We start from the raw sequence: 13,022 nt of genomic DNA, 5'->3' as shown, positions 1-13,022 counted from the left end.
AGAAGCGTGTGTGTGAAGTTATTCTGAATGACCCTATGTGCACCTTCAATATTATATACCCTTTTAGGGATAGATTTCAAATAGCTCTGATATAGCAGAAACCACTAAATTATGAAATTGCTAAATTGGGAATTGTACTTCAACCCAGAACAAAAAATGTGCTTTGACGGACACTAAATATCTTGCCCAGCAACAACAGTACAGCGGTGGGTAACGAGAGATTTAGAGGGATTTAAATTTGAGGCCTAGTATTTAGGCGCTGGGTCACCGGTATGGATTTAGTGACAGAATTAGACTTGGAAATGCACAGAAGCGTGTGTGTGAAGTTATTCTGAATGACCCTATGTGCACCTTCAATATTATATACCCTTTTAGGGATAGATTTCAAATAGCTCTGATATAGCAGAAACCACTAAATTATGAAATTGCTAAATTGGGAATTGTACTTCAACCCAGAACAAAAAATGTGCTTTGACGGACACTAAATATCTTGCCCAGCAACAACAGTACAGCGGTGGGTAACGAGAGATTTAGAGGGATTTAAATTTGAGGCCTAGTATTTAGGCGCTGGGTGACAGGTATGGGTTTAGTGACAGAATTAGACTTGGAAATACACAGTAGCGGGTGTGTGTGAAGTTATTCTGAATGACCCAATGTGCACCTTCAATATTATATACCCTTTTTGGGATAGATTTCAAATAGCTCTGATATAGCAGGAACCACTAAATTATGAAATTGCTAAATTGGGAATTGTATTTCAACCCAGAACAAGAAATGTGCTTGAACGGACACTAAATAACTCGCCCAGCTACAGCACTAGGGACAGATTTAGCTGGATATAAATTTGAGGCCTAGTATTTAGGCGCTGGGTGACCGGTATGGATTTAGTGACAGAATTAGACTGGGATATGGCCAAAAAATAAACAGACTATTGCTGGTTAAATGCACTTGGTGTGACAGCTTCACCCTGATGTAGGCTTTAGCCAAAAAACAACCACACCATTGAGGGTTAAATGCACTTGGTGACAGGCGCAGCTTGCCCCTGATTTTGTATATGGCCAAAAAATGAACAGACTATTGCTGGTTAAATGCACTTGGTGTGACAGCTTCACCCTGATGTAGGCTTTAGCCAAAAAACAACCACACCATTGAGGGTTAAATGCACTTGGTGACAGGCGCAGCTTGCCCCTGATTTTGTATATGGCCAAAAAATGAACAGACTATTGCTGGTTAAATGCACTTGGTGTCACAGCTTCACCCTGATGTAGGCTTTAGCCAAAAAACAACCACACCATTGAGGGTTAAATGCACTTGGTGACAGGCGCAGCTTGCCCCTGATTTTGTATATGGCCAAAAAATGAACAGACTATTGCTGGATAAATGCACTTGGTGTGACAGCTTCACCCTGATGTAGGCTTTAGCCAAAAAACAACCACACCATTGAGGGTTAAATGCACTTGGTCGCAGCTTGTGCTGGCGCACCACAAGACACAAAATGGCCGCCGATCACCCCAGAAAAATGAGACTGACAAACGGTCTGTGCAGCCTAAAAACAGTGAGCAATTGAGGATCAGCAGCTCAATGATCCACAGCTGCAGATCGATCAGTTAATCAAGTCCTTTGGAGGAGTTAATCTGCCTAATCTCGCCCTACTGTCGCAGCCGCAACCTCTCCCTACGCTAATCAGAGCAGAGTGACGGGCGGCGCTATGTGACTCCAGCTTAAATAGAGGCTGGGTCACATGGTGCTCTGGCCAATCACAGCCATGCCAATAGTAGGCATGGCTGTGATGGCCTCTTGGGGCAAGTAGTATGACGCTTGTTGATTGGCTGCTTTGCAGCCTTTCAAAAAGCGCCAAGAAAGCGTCACAAAAGCGCGAAGAAAGCGACGAACACCGAACCCGAACCCGGACTTTTACGAAAATGTCCGGGTTCGGGTCCGTGTCACGGACACCCCAAAATTCGGTACGAACCCGAACTATACAGTTCGAGTTCGCTCATCCCTAATATATATATATAGTGGGGATTCGCTCTGGTAGGCAGGTTAGAGGACGCAGTATGGAGGCAAAGGACCAGGTTGTAAATCACTTTTCAGTGTTTATTCACAACAGTCACTTCTCAGGCTTGGTGTTTATTCACACACAGAAAAGCTAAATAAAGTTCACCTGGTATCCTGGTGTCAGTTCACACCCAGCTGAATGCTCAGCCTCAAAAGTTCACTTGCAGGCTTTAAGGCGGCCCTGCTCGCCTGACACAATGTCTTCAGACCTCAGCACAGAGATCTCCAGAGCTCCACTGTCAGAGGGAGGTAATCCACACCACCTGACAGTGCTGGCTGTTTTTTATAAGCCTGCCAAGACCCGGCCTTGGGGAGTATTCACCCACCCAGCACTTTGACTACTCCCAGTAAGAGTCGTCCTGGATCAGCTATTTACAGCCATACTAAATAGCAAAGTGTCAATCAGCATTAGCTGCTGCTGACACATGAAAATACAGTCTCTTACTTCACCGAGGCCAGGAACCTCTGTGATACATACCTACCATCAATGATGACCCCTTGTACCTTTCTACAATATATATATATATATATATATATATATATATATATATCAATATGCCTTACAGCATGGTGCTTTAAGATTGCATTGCATTTTATGGTGACTGGGCCTTGATTTATGATGTGCAATGTTTTAAAAAAGTCACATCTCCATGCCAGGCAACCCCTTGGCGTACTTTTACAGACATAGGTGTACATCACATTGCACTTGCGCCAAATATATTATTACTGTGGGCCATTTCTAAAATTTGGAGAGACCTCACAAAGCAAAGACAGACTTAAAACTGACACGAAAACCACCTCAAATGATAAATTCCCCCTTTTGAGTCCTACCCTACAAGGGATATGGCTTAGTAAGAAGGGGCATGGCTTTAAAAGCTACAAGGTGCACCAAAGTTTGTTGCACAATTTTGGTGCAAAGCAAGCCTACCAATAGGTGGTGTCTAGCCATTTACCAAATCTATGAGTCTCTTTGATAAATCTGGAACATCTGACTGTATAGTCTAAATTTACCCTGTCTATTAGATCGGATTCGTTATTCTGCCCCATTGTTTTTGTCCTTTGCCTGGGGACACCAAAAATGCAGCTTAAAAGAAAAGCACATTGATCATTTGTCACCTACACAACGTTTAGCTGATCAACATCAACAATATAATGATATATGTATTTTATTTGTATAGGGAAGTGGATTTACCATAGGTACAAAGCCTGATGGCTTACTGCTGCAGCCGTATGAGGAGTACACAACTGAGCTCAAACTGGTTCCAGAGAATTTTGGAGATTTCTATACTAAGAGGCCTGTGGACAGGGACAGACTTATGACTGTCCTTGCTAATGTAAATAAGCTGTGGATAAGGGCTAGCTACAACACTGCGAAGAATGCGGTCAGCAGGTAATAACTATCAGACATCTTATGTGTCGCTCTGTGTGTTTGTATTTTTACATGAAAACTTTACATGGTGTCTAAAAGATAAAAATATAAGGGGTAATTTATAAAAACTGGTGTAAAGTAGAACTGGTTTAGTTGCCCATAGCGACCAATCAGATTCCACCTTTCATGTTGGAATCTGATTGGTTGCTATGGGCAATAAGCCAGTTCTACTTTACACCAGTTTGATAAATGACCCCCATAGTTCTACACTGCAAATATTATTAAAAGGCTTCCATACAGTACATGCAATGAAGTATAAAAAAAGTCTTATTTGTGCACACCTCTCTGAATTCATCACTTTTAGAGCGAGTCTGTCTCCTCCAAAATCAGTTTCGATGTAAGCATGCTACCATGTAGGGTAGGTGCCCCAAACTATAACCTTACCTGCCTTGTGAAAACCCAGTCCTCTAATCCTGAGAGATTCTTCTTTTTACTCTTATGCAGATATGTTTTTTGGTGCTCCGTGGGTGGAGCTGCTCCCATTGGTGCACTTGGCTTCCCTTACATCATGGTTACTAGCTCTGAGATCTCAGGGACTATAACTTGAACAAGAGATAGAAGTACTGGATGGCATTATCGGTACCATGGTGCACCGAATGGAGCCGATCTGCCTCCAGTGCAACAAAAATCTATTTGGCATAAAACTAAAAATAAATTTCTCAGGACTGGTGGAATAGATTCTAATTAGAAAGGTATGGCTCTGTTTCAGGGCACCTACTTTACATGGCAGTAGGCTTGCTTTTAAACCAATTTTAGAGGTGACAGACTTTCTTTGAACTCTAAAATTATTGACTTCATAATATCGGCCATTAGACCCCCTAATGCAGCTCCCAGGTTTCTCATGTTCTCTTTTGTTTGTAGAATCAGCTCAGTAACATTGGACACAGCTACTCCAAATGTAATAGACCTCTTGCCAGCTGTACAAGTGGAAAATTGTGAATGCCCGCCTGGTTATGCTGGCACATCATGTGAGGTAATGGAAACAATAGAGACAGCGGATGGAAATATTCACATTTATTATGCAGGACATTCTTGTTTATATCCAGAGGCTCAAAACTTAAAAAGAGCTGATAAGATCTGGTAATCCTGAGCCCATCAAAAAACAGCTCCCTCTCCTGACCGACCCTCTTCAAGGGGTTTTGCCACTTCAACAAATAGCATTTATTATGCAGAGAAAGTTTCCATGGTTACAGTTGTAAGTCTTGTACCGGGGTGGGCTCCCCAGGATACAGCGAAGTCACAGTCAAGGAAAGCGACACTGACACCAGCTTAATATGCAAGAACAGAAACTTTACTTAGGCAAAAGTAATAACACAAGTATAATCGCAACAATACAAACATGCACAGAAAATGCTATACCCCGGACCCACAGTCACTGTCCCTGCCTACTGGACAGGCCTAGCCGATGGCGGACACAGCAGAGCCTGCAAAGTCAATACTGTGCCGCAGAACAGGACAAACCTAGCCGATGGCGGACACAGCAGAGCCTGCAAAGTCAATACTGCGCCGCAGAACAGTTCTGTACACTCTGGCAATCACACAACCCTATCTATCTAGTTTCAGGCCTAGGCTTAGTCTCTGTTGCTTTAGGCGCCACTAGCGTAAAGCAAGGAGTAAACGGGTGTACTGACCTGCGTTCGTTCTGGGCCCTAGGATGCCGCTTACTCGAGATGGCCACCAAGCTCTCAGCAACCGTGTGGCCTTGCTTGATGATAAGGCTTTCTGTCCACAGACTGGAACTGGTGTTCCTGGGACAACCTCTCTTTCAAAGAGCTGGATCCAGTAAGGGCACAGCAGCTACTCTCCTTCCTTTGAGTGTCCATTCACTGCCGGACATCCGCAAGCCAGGATGGAATCGGATTCAGTCCCTCACAGCACAATCCTTCCACCATGTCAGATCAGCTCAGACTTCCTGGTTTTTAGAAGCAGCTTGCATGAGTCATCATCTGCTTTGCATATGCAGATCCCAGAGTGTGCTGACTGTAGCTGCAAAATAGTGGTCCCTAGTGCCCAGAATGCCAAATAACAGCTCCAATACAATCTAGGCACAATCTCACACGGCCACCCTGCAGTCCAGCAGCGGTGACTGTGCTTGCACATTATAGGACAAAGCACCAGCCTACGTGAACTCCCACAGTCCCGGCCATCAGAGGCTGGCATTTTTTCTTATAGTGTGCAAGCATGAGCACCACTGATGGATTGCAGGGTGGTTGTAACTATGGAAACAAGCAGTGTATAATGTGATGGAAAACTGCCAGCCTCTCTGGTGGCCGGGACCGTGGGAGCTTATGTAGGCTGGTACTTTATTTTATAGTGTACAAGCACTGCATGCTGCTGGACTGTAGGGTGGTTGTAACCATGGAAACTGCCTCTGCATAATAAATGCTATTTGCTAAATGGCAAAACCCCTTTAAACCTGGAAGCCCCTTTAAGATAACACCTGCTGTCATAATCTATACCAATATATCAGATTCATTTATATGACTAGAGATGAGTGTGAGTTTCTCATGTTTGGCATCATCTTTCATTACGGCAAATTGGATGAATGTATTTGGCGTGTTAGGATCTTTCCATGCAAATATTTGGCGAGTCAAATCACCCATAATATTTCACTTTTTATATCAGAAGATAGGCTGGTAGACCCCTGTATTGAACAGATCGTCTGTCCAGGAGAATAATGATCTCATCTTTAACTAGGACTGCACTGTTCCTTGTTCTAGATCATATTTAGGAATACTTTATGGATCTTTATTTAGTAATATGTTTAACACTTATTTAAATGGTCATTTCAGTATAATCAAAATAACTGATTGATGGTGATTCTGTTTTCTAGTCTTGTATTCCCGGGTACTACAGAGTTCGTGGAACCCTTTTCGGTGGCATCTGTCAGCCTTGTGAGTGCAATGGCCATGCAACTGAATGTGACATCAACGGCGCATGTTATGTAAGTCAAATTTAAAAAATAACAAAAAGCTTAACCCATTCAGGATCTACCGATTTTCCGTTTTCATTTTTCAATCCCTGGCTTCTGCCTATGGTGATAATGATCATGGCTACTAGAAAGTCACCTGTGCAGAACAGGAAATCATGGCCTATTATTGGGCCTAGTGGCCATTGTGGAAATTGCAGGATTATAAACGTTTTTTAAATATAGTGATAAGGAAAAAATACCAAAAAGTCTTAAAAAATATGTTTAACATAAAAACATAAACAATAGTCATTTTCTAATGACACATTCCTTTTAATACTGAAAAAAATAAAAAGTTTGGAAAAAATAACTTTTTTGCTGTGCATTACCATATTCTGACCCCCATAACTTTTTATAGTTATGTCTGCGAAACTGAGTGGGGCTCGCAATCTACAGTTTTTATTGACACCATTTTGGAGTGTTTTTGACAAACTTTATATATATATATATATATATATATATATATAATTATTTTTTTTTAAGTTCCCATAGGGGAATTTAAAGAGGTATTCCCAGGTTTTAATACGGATCGGTGAGGGAAAAGGCAGCAGCGCTCACAGTATTGCTGCAGACCTTCTCTCAGCTTTTCCTAGGCCAGTGACATGTTCATCGGTGACATTGCCTAAGTGCATTCAGGGGAATGGGACTGAGCGTGATACCAACCATAGCCACTATGCAATGTACAGTGCTGTGCTTGGTGGTCACAGAGAAGGCCGTGGTGCTCACAGGAGTGCCAGTACCTTCTCAAAAAGCTGAACGGCGGGGGTCTCAGGTGTTGGACCCCCACCGATCAGATACTGACGACCTATCCTGAGGATAGGAAAATCCCAGAAAATGTCAGAAAACCCTTTTAATGAGTGCTCATTGAATCACTTGGGTTTATTTAAACATGCACCCTATGGGAGATTTCATATATTCCTATGGAGCACTGCCACCTTTTTTTGCTGTGAATGGTTGTATTACTCCAGATTCTAATACTAGCTTGTAATTGTATTCCTCAGAGTTGTCAACACAACACTACAGGTCCTCACTGTGACCAGTGTCTGCCAGGCTTCTACGGGGACCCTACTGACGGAACACCACAGGACTGCCAGCTATGTGCCTGTCCTTTGACCATCTCTTCCAATAAGTGAGAAACATCATGTTCTTTTAATTGCCCATTTTAATTCACATTATTTTCTCCATAGATGTAAATGTTTCTCTCCCATGTGGGGTATAGGCAAACAGAAAGTGCGCCACCAATAGTGACAGACAATACTGAACCCCTGCAGTCATGTATCCTTGCAATGGTGGGAAATCTTTGTGACAATGCTTAACTTTATTTCTTCTTTTTTAAATAATTTTATATTTTCTATCATTTCAGTTTCAGCCCAACTTGTTACGTGTCCAGTGATGAAGATGTTATTTGTGACCAGTGTGCTCCCGGCTATACAGGGGCACAATGTGAGAAGTATGTATTTTTAGTTTCTGAGACCTAATTTCCTGCTTTCCTGAAGGCATGTATCTCTAATGTATCCCTCTGAGACCTCATGCACATTCAAATTGCAGATCCGCAAAATACGGATGCTGTCTGTGTTGCACCCCTATTTTTTGTGAACCCATTGACTTTAATTGGAAGAGTATAGGACATTGGTGGCGAACCTATGGCACAGGTGCCAGAGGTGGCAGTCAGAGCTCTCTCAGTGGGCACCGACGCCCTGGAAAAAGTCTATGGTGTACCAATATGCCTTAGACTTTTCCTGCCATTTATCAGAGTAGGGCGCACTATGAACAGCACAGGCAGCGCACTGAATGTAGGCAGGCTATTATAGCTAAATGATAAAGTATATGGAAGATATACTGTATTGGTATTCAGGGTAAATCGCTAGGTTGGCACTTTGCGATAAATAAGTGGGTTTTCGGTTGCAGTTTGGGCACTCGGTCTGTAAAAGGTTCACCATCACTGGTATAGGACATACAGATGCAGAAACCACACGTATCATAATGCAAAATGCGGACCATGAATCCATTGAAGTCAGTGGGTCAACATAAAAATTGTGGTCGGCACATGGACCACATCCATATTTTGTGGATCTGCTATTTGTGGACAACTAAATGGATACAGTTGTGTGCATGAGGCCTTATATGGGTGCAGTATTCCCCTGTCTCTGCACAGTAAATAATATAACCCATGGTCATTTCCTGGACTAACTGATCAGGAATAAAAATGGTGCTGACCCCTGCTCCCATGTGACACCTGGCATTTAGCAATAGGCATAAATGAAGTAGGACGTTGACTGGTGCACGTGTGGCATGCAGGCCATGTGACCTGAACCACAGTTATTTCCAATCACCTAGCCTTTGGACCTGTCCTGTGAATTTACCATCAAGTTCTATGTCATGTGTTGAAATGATACCTGTTCTTTAGTAAAACTTTTGATATGTCATAGTGACATACTATATCAAAGGTTTTGATCAGTGGGAGTCCACAGATTGCTAGAACTTCTCCTTGCTCCTAAAGATGGGCTCAATTGATAGTCTTTAAGACCATCTCCAGGCTATCTCCTGCAATGAGGAGAGGCAGCACTTCTTTCTCCTGGTTCTAGCGGTCAATGAAGGTCTTAGCCCTCGTACCTCTCACAGATCATAGCTTTGCTAAGCTACAGGTATACTTTAAATGTTTTTGATGTTTTAGGATGTATAAATGATTGAGATTTAGTTGAGATAAGCATGAGTTTATGTGAGCTTAACTTTGACATGACCATATTATTATTGCATTAGATGTGTCTTGGCCTCATTTGTTGTGTTCACCAGTATAATTGGATTCTAATTACAATGTCTTGATAATGTAATATCTAATGCCGACCGTCACATCACTCTGCCTTTGTTCTAGGTGTGCAAATGGCTACTTTGGAAATCCATTGGTGCTTGGAGGATCTTGTGTCCCTTGTGACTGCAATGACAACATTGATCCATTTGAAGATGGTCATTGTGATTCATTGACAGGAGAATGTCTCAGATGCATTGGTAACACTGCTGGGCGCCATTGTGAAAGATGTGCAGAAGGGTTCTATGGTGATGCCATCTTGACAAAGAACTGTACTGGTAAGTATTTGGAGAATTCATTAGCAAGCATGTTATTGAGCAAGTGGAGAGTATTTATATGTCCTACCATGTTTGACATGACTATGTTCTATAATAATCATCTTTAATATCTCTACTAGTGGACAGTTTAGTGTGCAAGATAATGATAGCATGCAAATATCACACAATGATAATTTTATTCATGTATTGTGTATGATTGTATTCATGTATGTATTTTGTATTTTTAGCATGTGAATGCCACCCAAATAGCTCAGTCTCTGCAGTTTGCCACCATGAAACTGGCTTGTGTGATTGTAAACCTAATGTATTCGGGAAGCAATGTGACCAGTGTGAGGTAAGAGATACATTTTTATGCCTAGACCTTTAAAGGCTATGTAGCCCTTCGAGGTCAAATATTTTTCTAATTGCATTTTACTAATTTTGGGCTAAAAATATATATTTTTAATTGGCCTTTATTAAAAAATATTCAGCAGTTCTGCCTTCTCACTAAATTACCAAAAGGTCATAAACACTTATTTAAGTCACATTATTATCAGTTAGATAAGAACTGAACTATAAAGAGTGTTTATAAGGTCAGAGTTCAGCTGAGCTGCCTGATGGAACGGAGTGAAAACAGACAGCAGGATACTACCGAATGTCAACGATGCATATAGAAAAGGTTTCTGAATTTTGAATAAAGACCAACTGAAAAAAGAATTTTTAGCTCAAAATTAGTACAATGCAATAATAAAAAATGTAAATAAATTCCCCCAAAGGTGTCCATAGCCTTTAATTAATCTTAGACCTATACATTTTATATGCAGCTATTCTACCACTTTTCAATTTTTACAGTTACTGCCATGGTCTGCATTAATCTCCATTAATGGTGATATTTTTCTCCCCAGCCTGGATTCTATGGCTTGACATCTGGTCTTGGCTGTCTTCCATGTAACTGTAGTCAGTCAGGTTCAACCTCTGAAGAGTGCAATGATGCTGGGCAGTGCCCATGTGTTGCTGGCGTGGCAGGTGACAAATGTGACATCTGTGCTCATGGGTTTTACGGATATAATGAGGGTGGCTGCACACGTAAGTGTTATTAGACATGTTTTAAAATGTGTACTTTAGTTATAATGGTGTTAATTATAATAGTTAGGATATGTGTCCTGGAAATTTGACTAGAATTGAATGTTAAAAAGGTTGTGCTGCTTTTCACTCTAAAGTTTATTTTCGTCAATTGCTTTAGCACCCGTTTCTAATTGGAATTTTATTTTTTTTAATTTACCTCATTTGCAGTTTTCTCTTATCCCCCAAACTGGAATTCTTCTTCCTGGTTTGTAATAAAAGTAATATAATACTGATATCTGTTGGGCGGGATACATTTATACTAGTGGCACAACCCCTTCAATATACATTAGTGACACACTGAATGCTGTCTTTGCTGGTCTTAATATCCTCTGTGCCGCCAGAGAATGTGCCTAATTTATAGCGTGATTCGCAACTAATCCGAATTTGCTTGCGATTCGTGGTAATGAATCATTCTTACATATTACAAAGTGAACGTAAGAAACCTGTGAACACGAGATCACCCATAATGCCGTGCACACAGCCAATCAACAGCTAGCTAGTCCCTGTGATGTTACAGCCCTATAAAAGCCTCATCCCGCACGGTCTCTGCCATTTCACTGTGAGCTGAGAGTCCCGAGTTGGGGTAAATAACCTGTCTTGTTCTACTGTTATTGCGGTGTCCTCCTTTTTTTCGCCAGAAAACTGGCATAGGGAGATAATAAACATTCCATGTAGTTTTTGATGCAGTTTCTTTAGACAAAGCCATGAGGGGATCCAAAAAGGAGGTACAGACTTCTAATTCTTCTGTATCCAATGCTGCGTTTGGCTGAAAAAGCTGTGGAAAAGGTTTTGTGTGTGATTCAAGGCTTAGATTGTCTTTCTTTTAATTTTAACCAACATGATGTCTATGGCCATTTTAAAGGAATTATAGTATGTCATGGTGTGAAAGTGGTTTTATTAAATTCTGTTCCAAATGTATAGTTCATCTGATTTAGTCTACTTTATGTCTCTAGCTCTCCATGTTTGTCTGATCTATTTGTCTTCATCTGTAGCTTGTGACTGCGCTCACACACAGAATAACTGCAACCCAAGAACTGGTGAATGTGTTTGCCCTCCAAACACCCATGGGCTGAAGTGTGAATACTGTGATGTCAACTACTGGGGCCATGATCCTGAGCTTGGATGTTTGGTATGACATGGAATCAGAATTTTCCATTTACTGATATTTGGAGATATGAATATCTGAAGTACCACCGGCATATGTACTGTATAGCCAAGTAAATTGTTTTGAGGGTCCACCAGCTCTTCCATTGTTTTCGTTTCATTTCTCAATAGTCTTATTTGCTTTTAATGGAGGCTAATATTTAGAGCCTCTTCAAGATGGAAAATTTTTAATTGATCAATTGGTAACACTTTGGCCCAGATTTACTAATGCATCTGTGGTAAAAATCTGTCTAAAAAGTGGCACAAATTTGCACATCTAGGGTTTCAACACGTTTTTCCGACATGCTTGACAAGGTGCAGTGCTTAACAGCAAGGGGTGGGGGTTCATGGGAAAGCGAACAATGTCTAACATGTGCCATTGTGCACCAAAATTGCACCACAATTCTGGCATAAAAATCTGTTTTAGGGTCCATTCACACATCCGTTGTTTCTTTCCTGATCTGTTCCGTTTTTTGCGGAACAGATCTGGACCACATCTGGACCCATTCATTTTCAATGGGTCCTGAAAAAAATCGGACAGCACAATGTCTGCTTTTTTTTCAGGACCCATTAAAAATGAATGGGTCCAGATCTGGTCCAGATCTGTTCCGCAAAAAACGGAACAGATCAGGAAAGAAACAACGGACGTGTGAATGGACCCTTAAAATAAGCCAGTCGATAGAGAAAAGTGTCTATCGCTACCCCAGATTTATCATCCAGCCTGAGCTCCTGTAATAAATCTGGTGCAGGTCTAGACAGCCTGTCTAAGCTTCTACCATCTTTAGGATTACTAAATCAGGGCATTTGTCTGATATTTCATGAAATACTTCAATATAAAACAGTTTCTTTCAGAAGAACTCAAAGCCAAATTTAGGCAAGCTTAAAACAACCTTGAATATATTGAGATTTTCCTTGGTTTTTGAATCGGATGAATTCTACAGTACATAAAAAAATTGAAGCTTAAAGCGGGTTTCGAGGTCCTTCTCGCTTCCTCCGCTGCAGCCAGGAGAGAGATTGCGATATGCAAGCGCTTCCTTATCCTCCCTGCACAACCTCTTTAGGTTTTATATATTTCTGAATCCTTTTTTCATTGGTATGTACTGGCTGGATTCATTTTTCCACCACATTATACACTGCTTGCTTCCATGGTTTGACCACCCTGCAATCCATCAGTGGTGGTCGTGCTTGCACACAATAGGAAAAAGCGCCGGCCTCTCTGGTGGCTGGGACCATGCG

The 13,022-nt window shown here is 41.4% G+C and overlaps 1 protein-coding gene across 1 annotated transcript in view; it reads left to right on the top strand.

Moving 5' to 3' along the window:
* The window catches only part of LAMA1 (laminin subunit alpha 1), a 176,306-nt gene that overhangs the window by 85,229 nt on the left and 78,055 nt on the right, over positions 1-13,022 (top strand). Inside the window, exons 14-22 of the mRNA XM_044293408.1 lie at positions 3,237-3,448; positions 4,349-4,460; positions 6,321-6,431; positions 7,457-7,584; positions 7,819-7,905; positions 9,328-9,539; positions 9,767-9,873; positions 10,424-10,604; positions 11,636-11,772. Coding sequence (XP_044149343.1) covers positions 3,237-3,448; positions 4,349-4,460; positions 6,321-6,431; positions 7,457-7,584; positions 7,819-7,905; positions 9,328-9,539; positions 9,767-9,873; positions 10,424-10,604; positions 11,636-11,772 — 1,287 coding nt within the window. The remainder of the gene's footprint in view (positions 1-3,236; positions 3,449-4,348; positions 4,461-6,320; positions 6,432-7,456; positions 7,585-7,818; positions 7,906-9,327; positions 9,540-9,766; positions 9,874-10,423; positions 10,605-11,635; positions 11,773-13,022) is intronic.

This window comes from Bufo gargarizans, chromosome 5, assembly GCF_014858855.1.
Source record: "Bufo gargarizans isolate SCDJY-AF-19 chromosome 5, ASM1485885v1, whole genome shotgun sequence".
Classification (NCBI taxonomy): domain Eukaryota; kingdom Metazoa; phylum Chordata; class Amphibia; order Anura; family Bufonidae; genus Bufo; species Bufo gargarizans.
The sequence above is the reverse complement of the archived record's forward strand: the minus strand, read 5'-3'. Positions and strand labels throughout refer to the sequence as shown.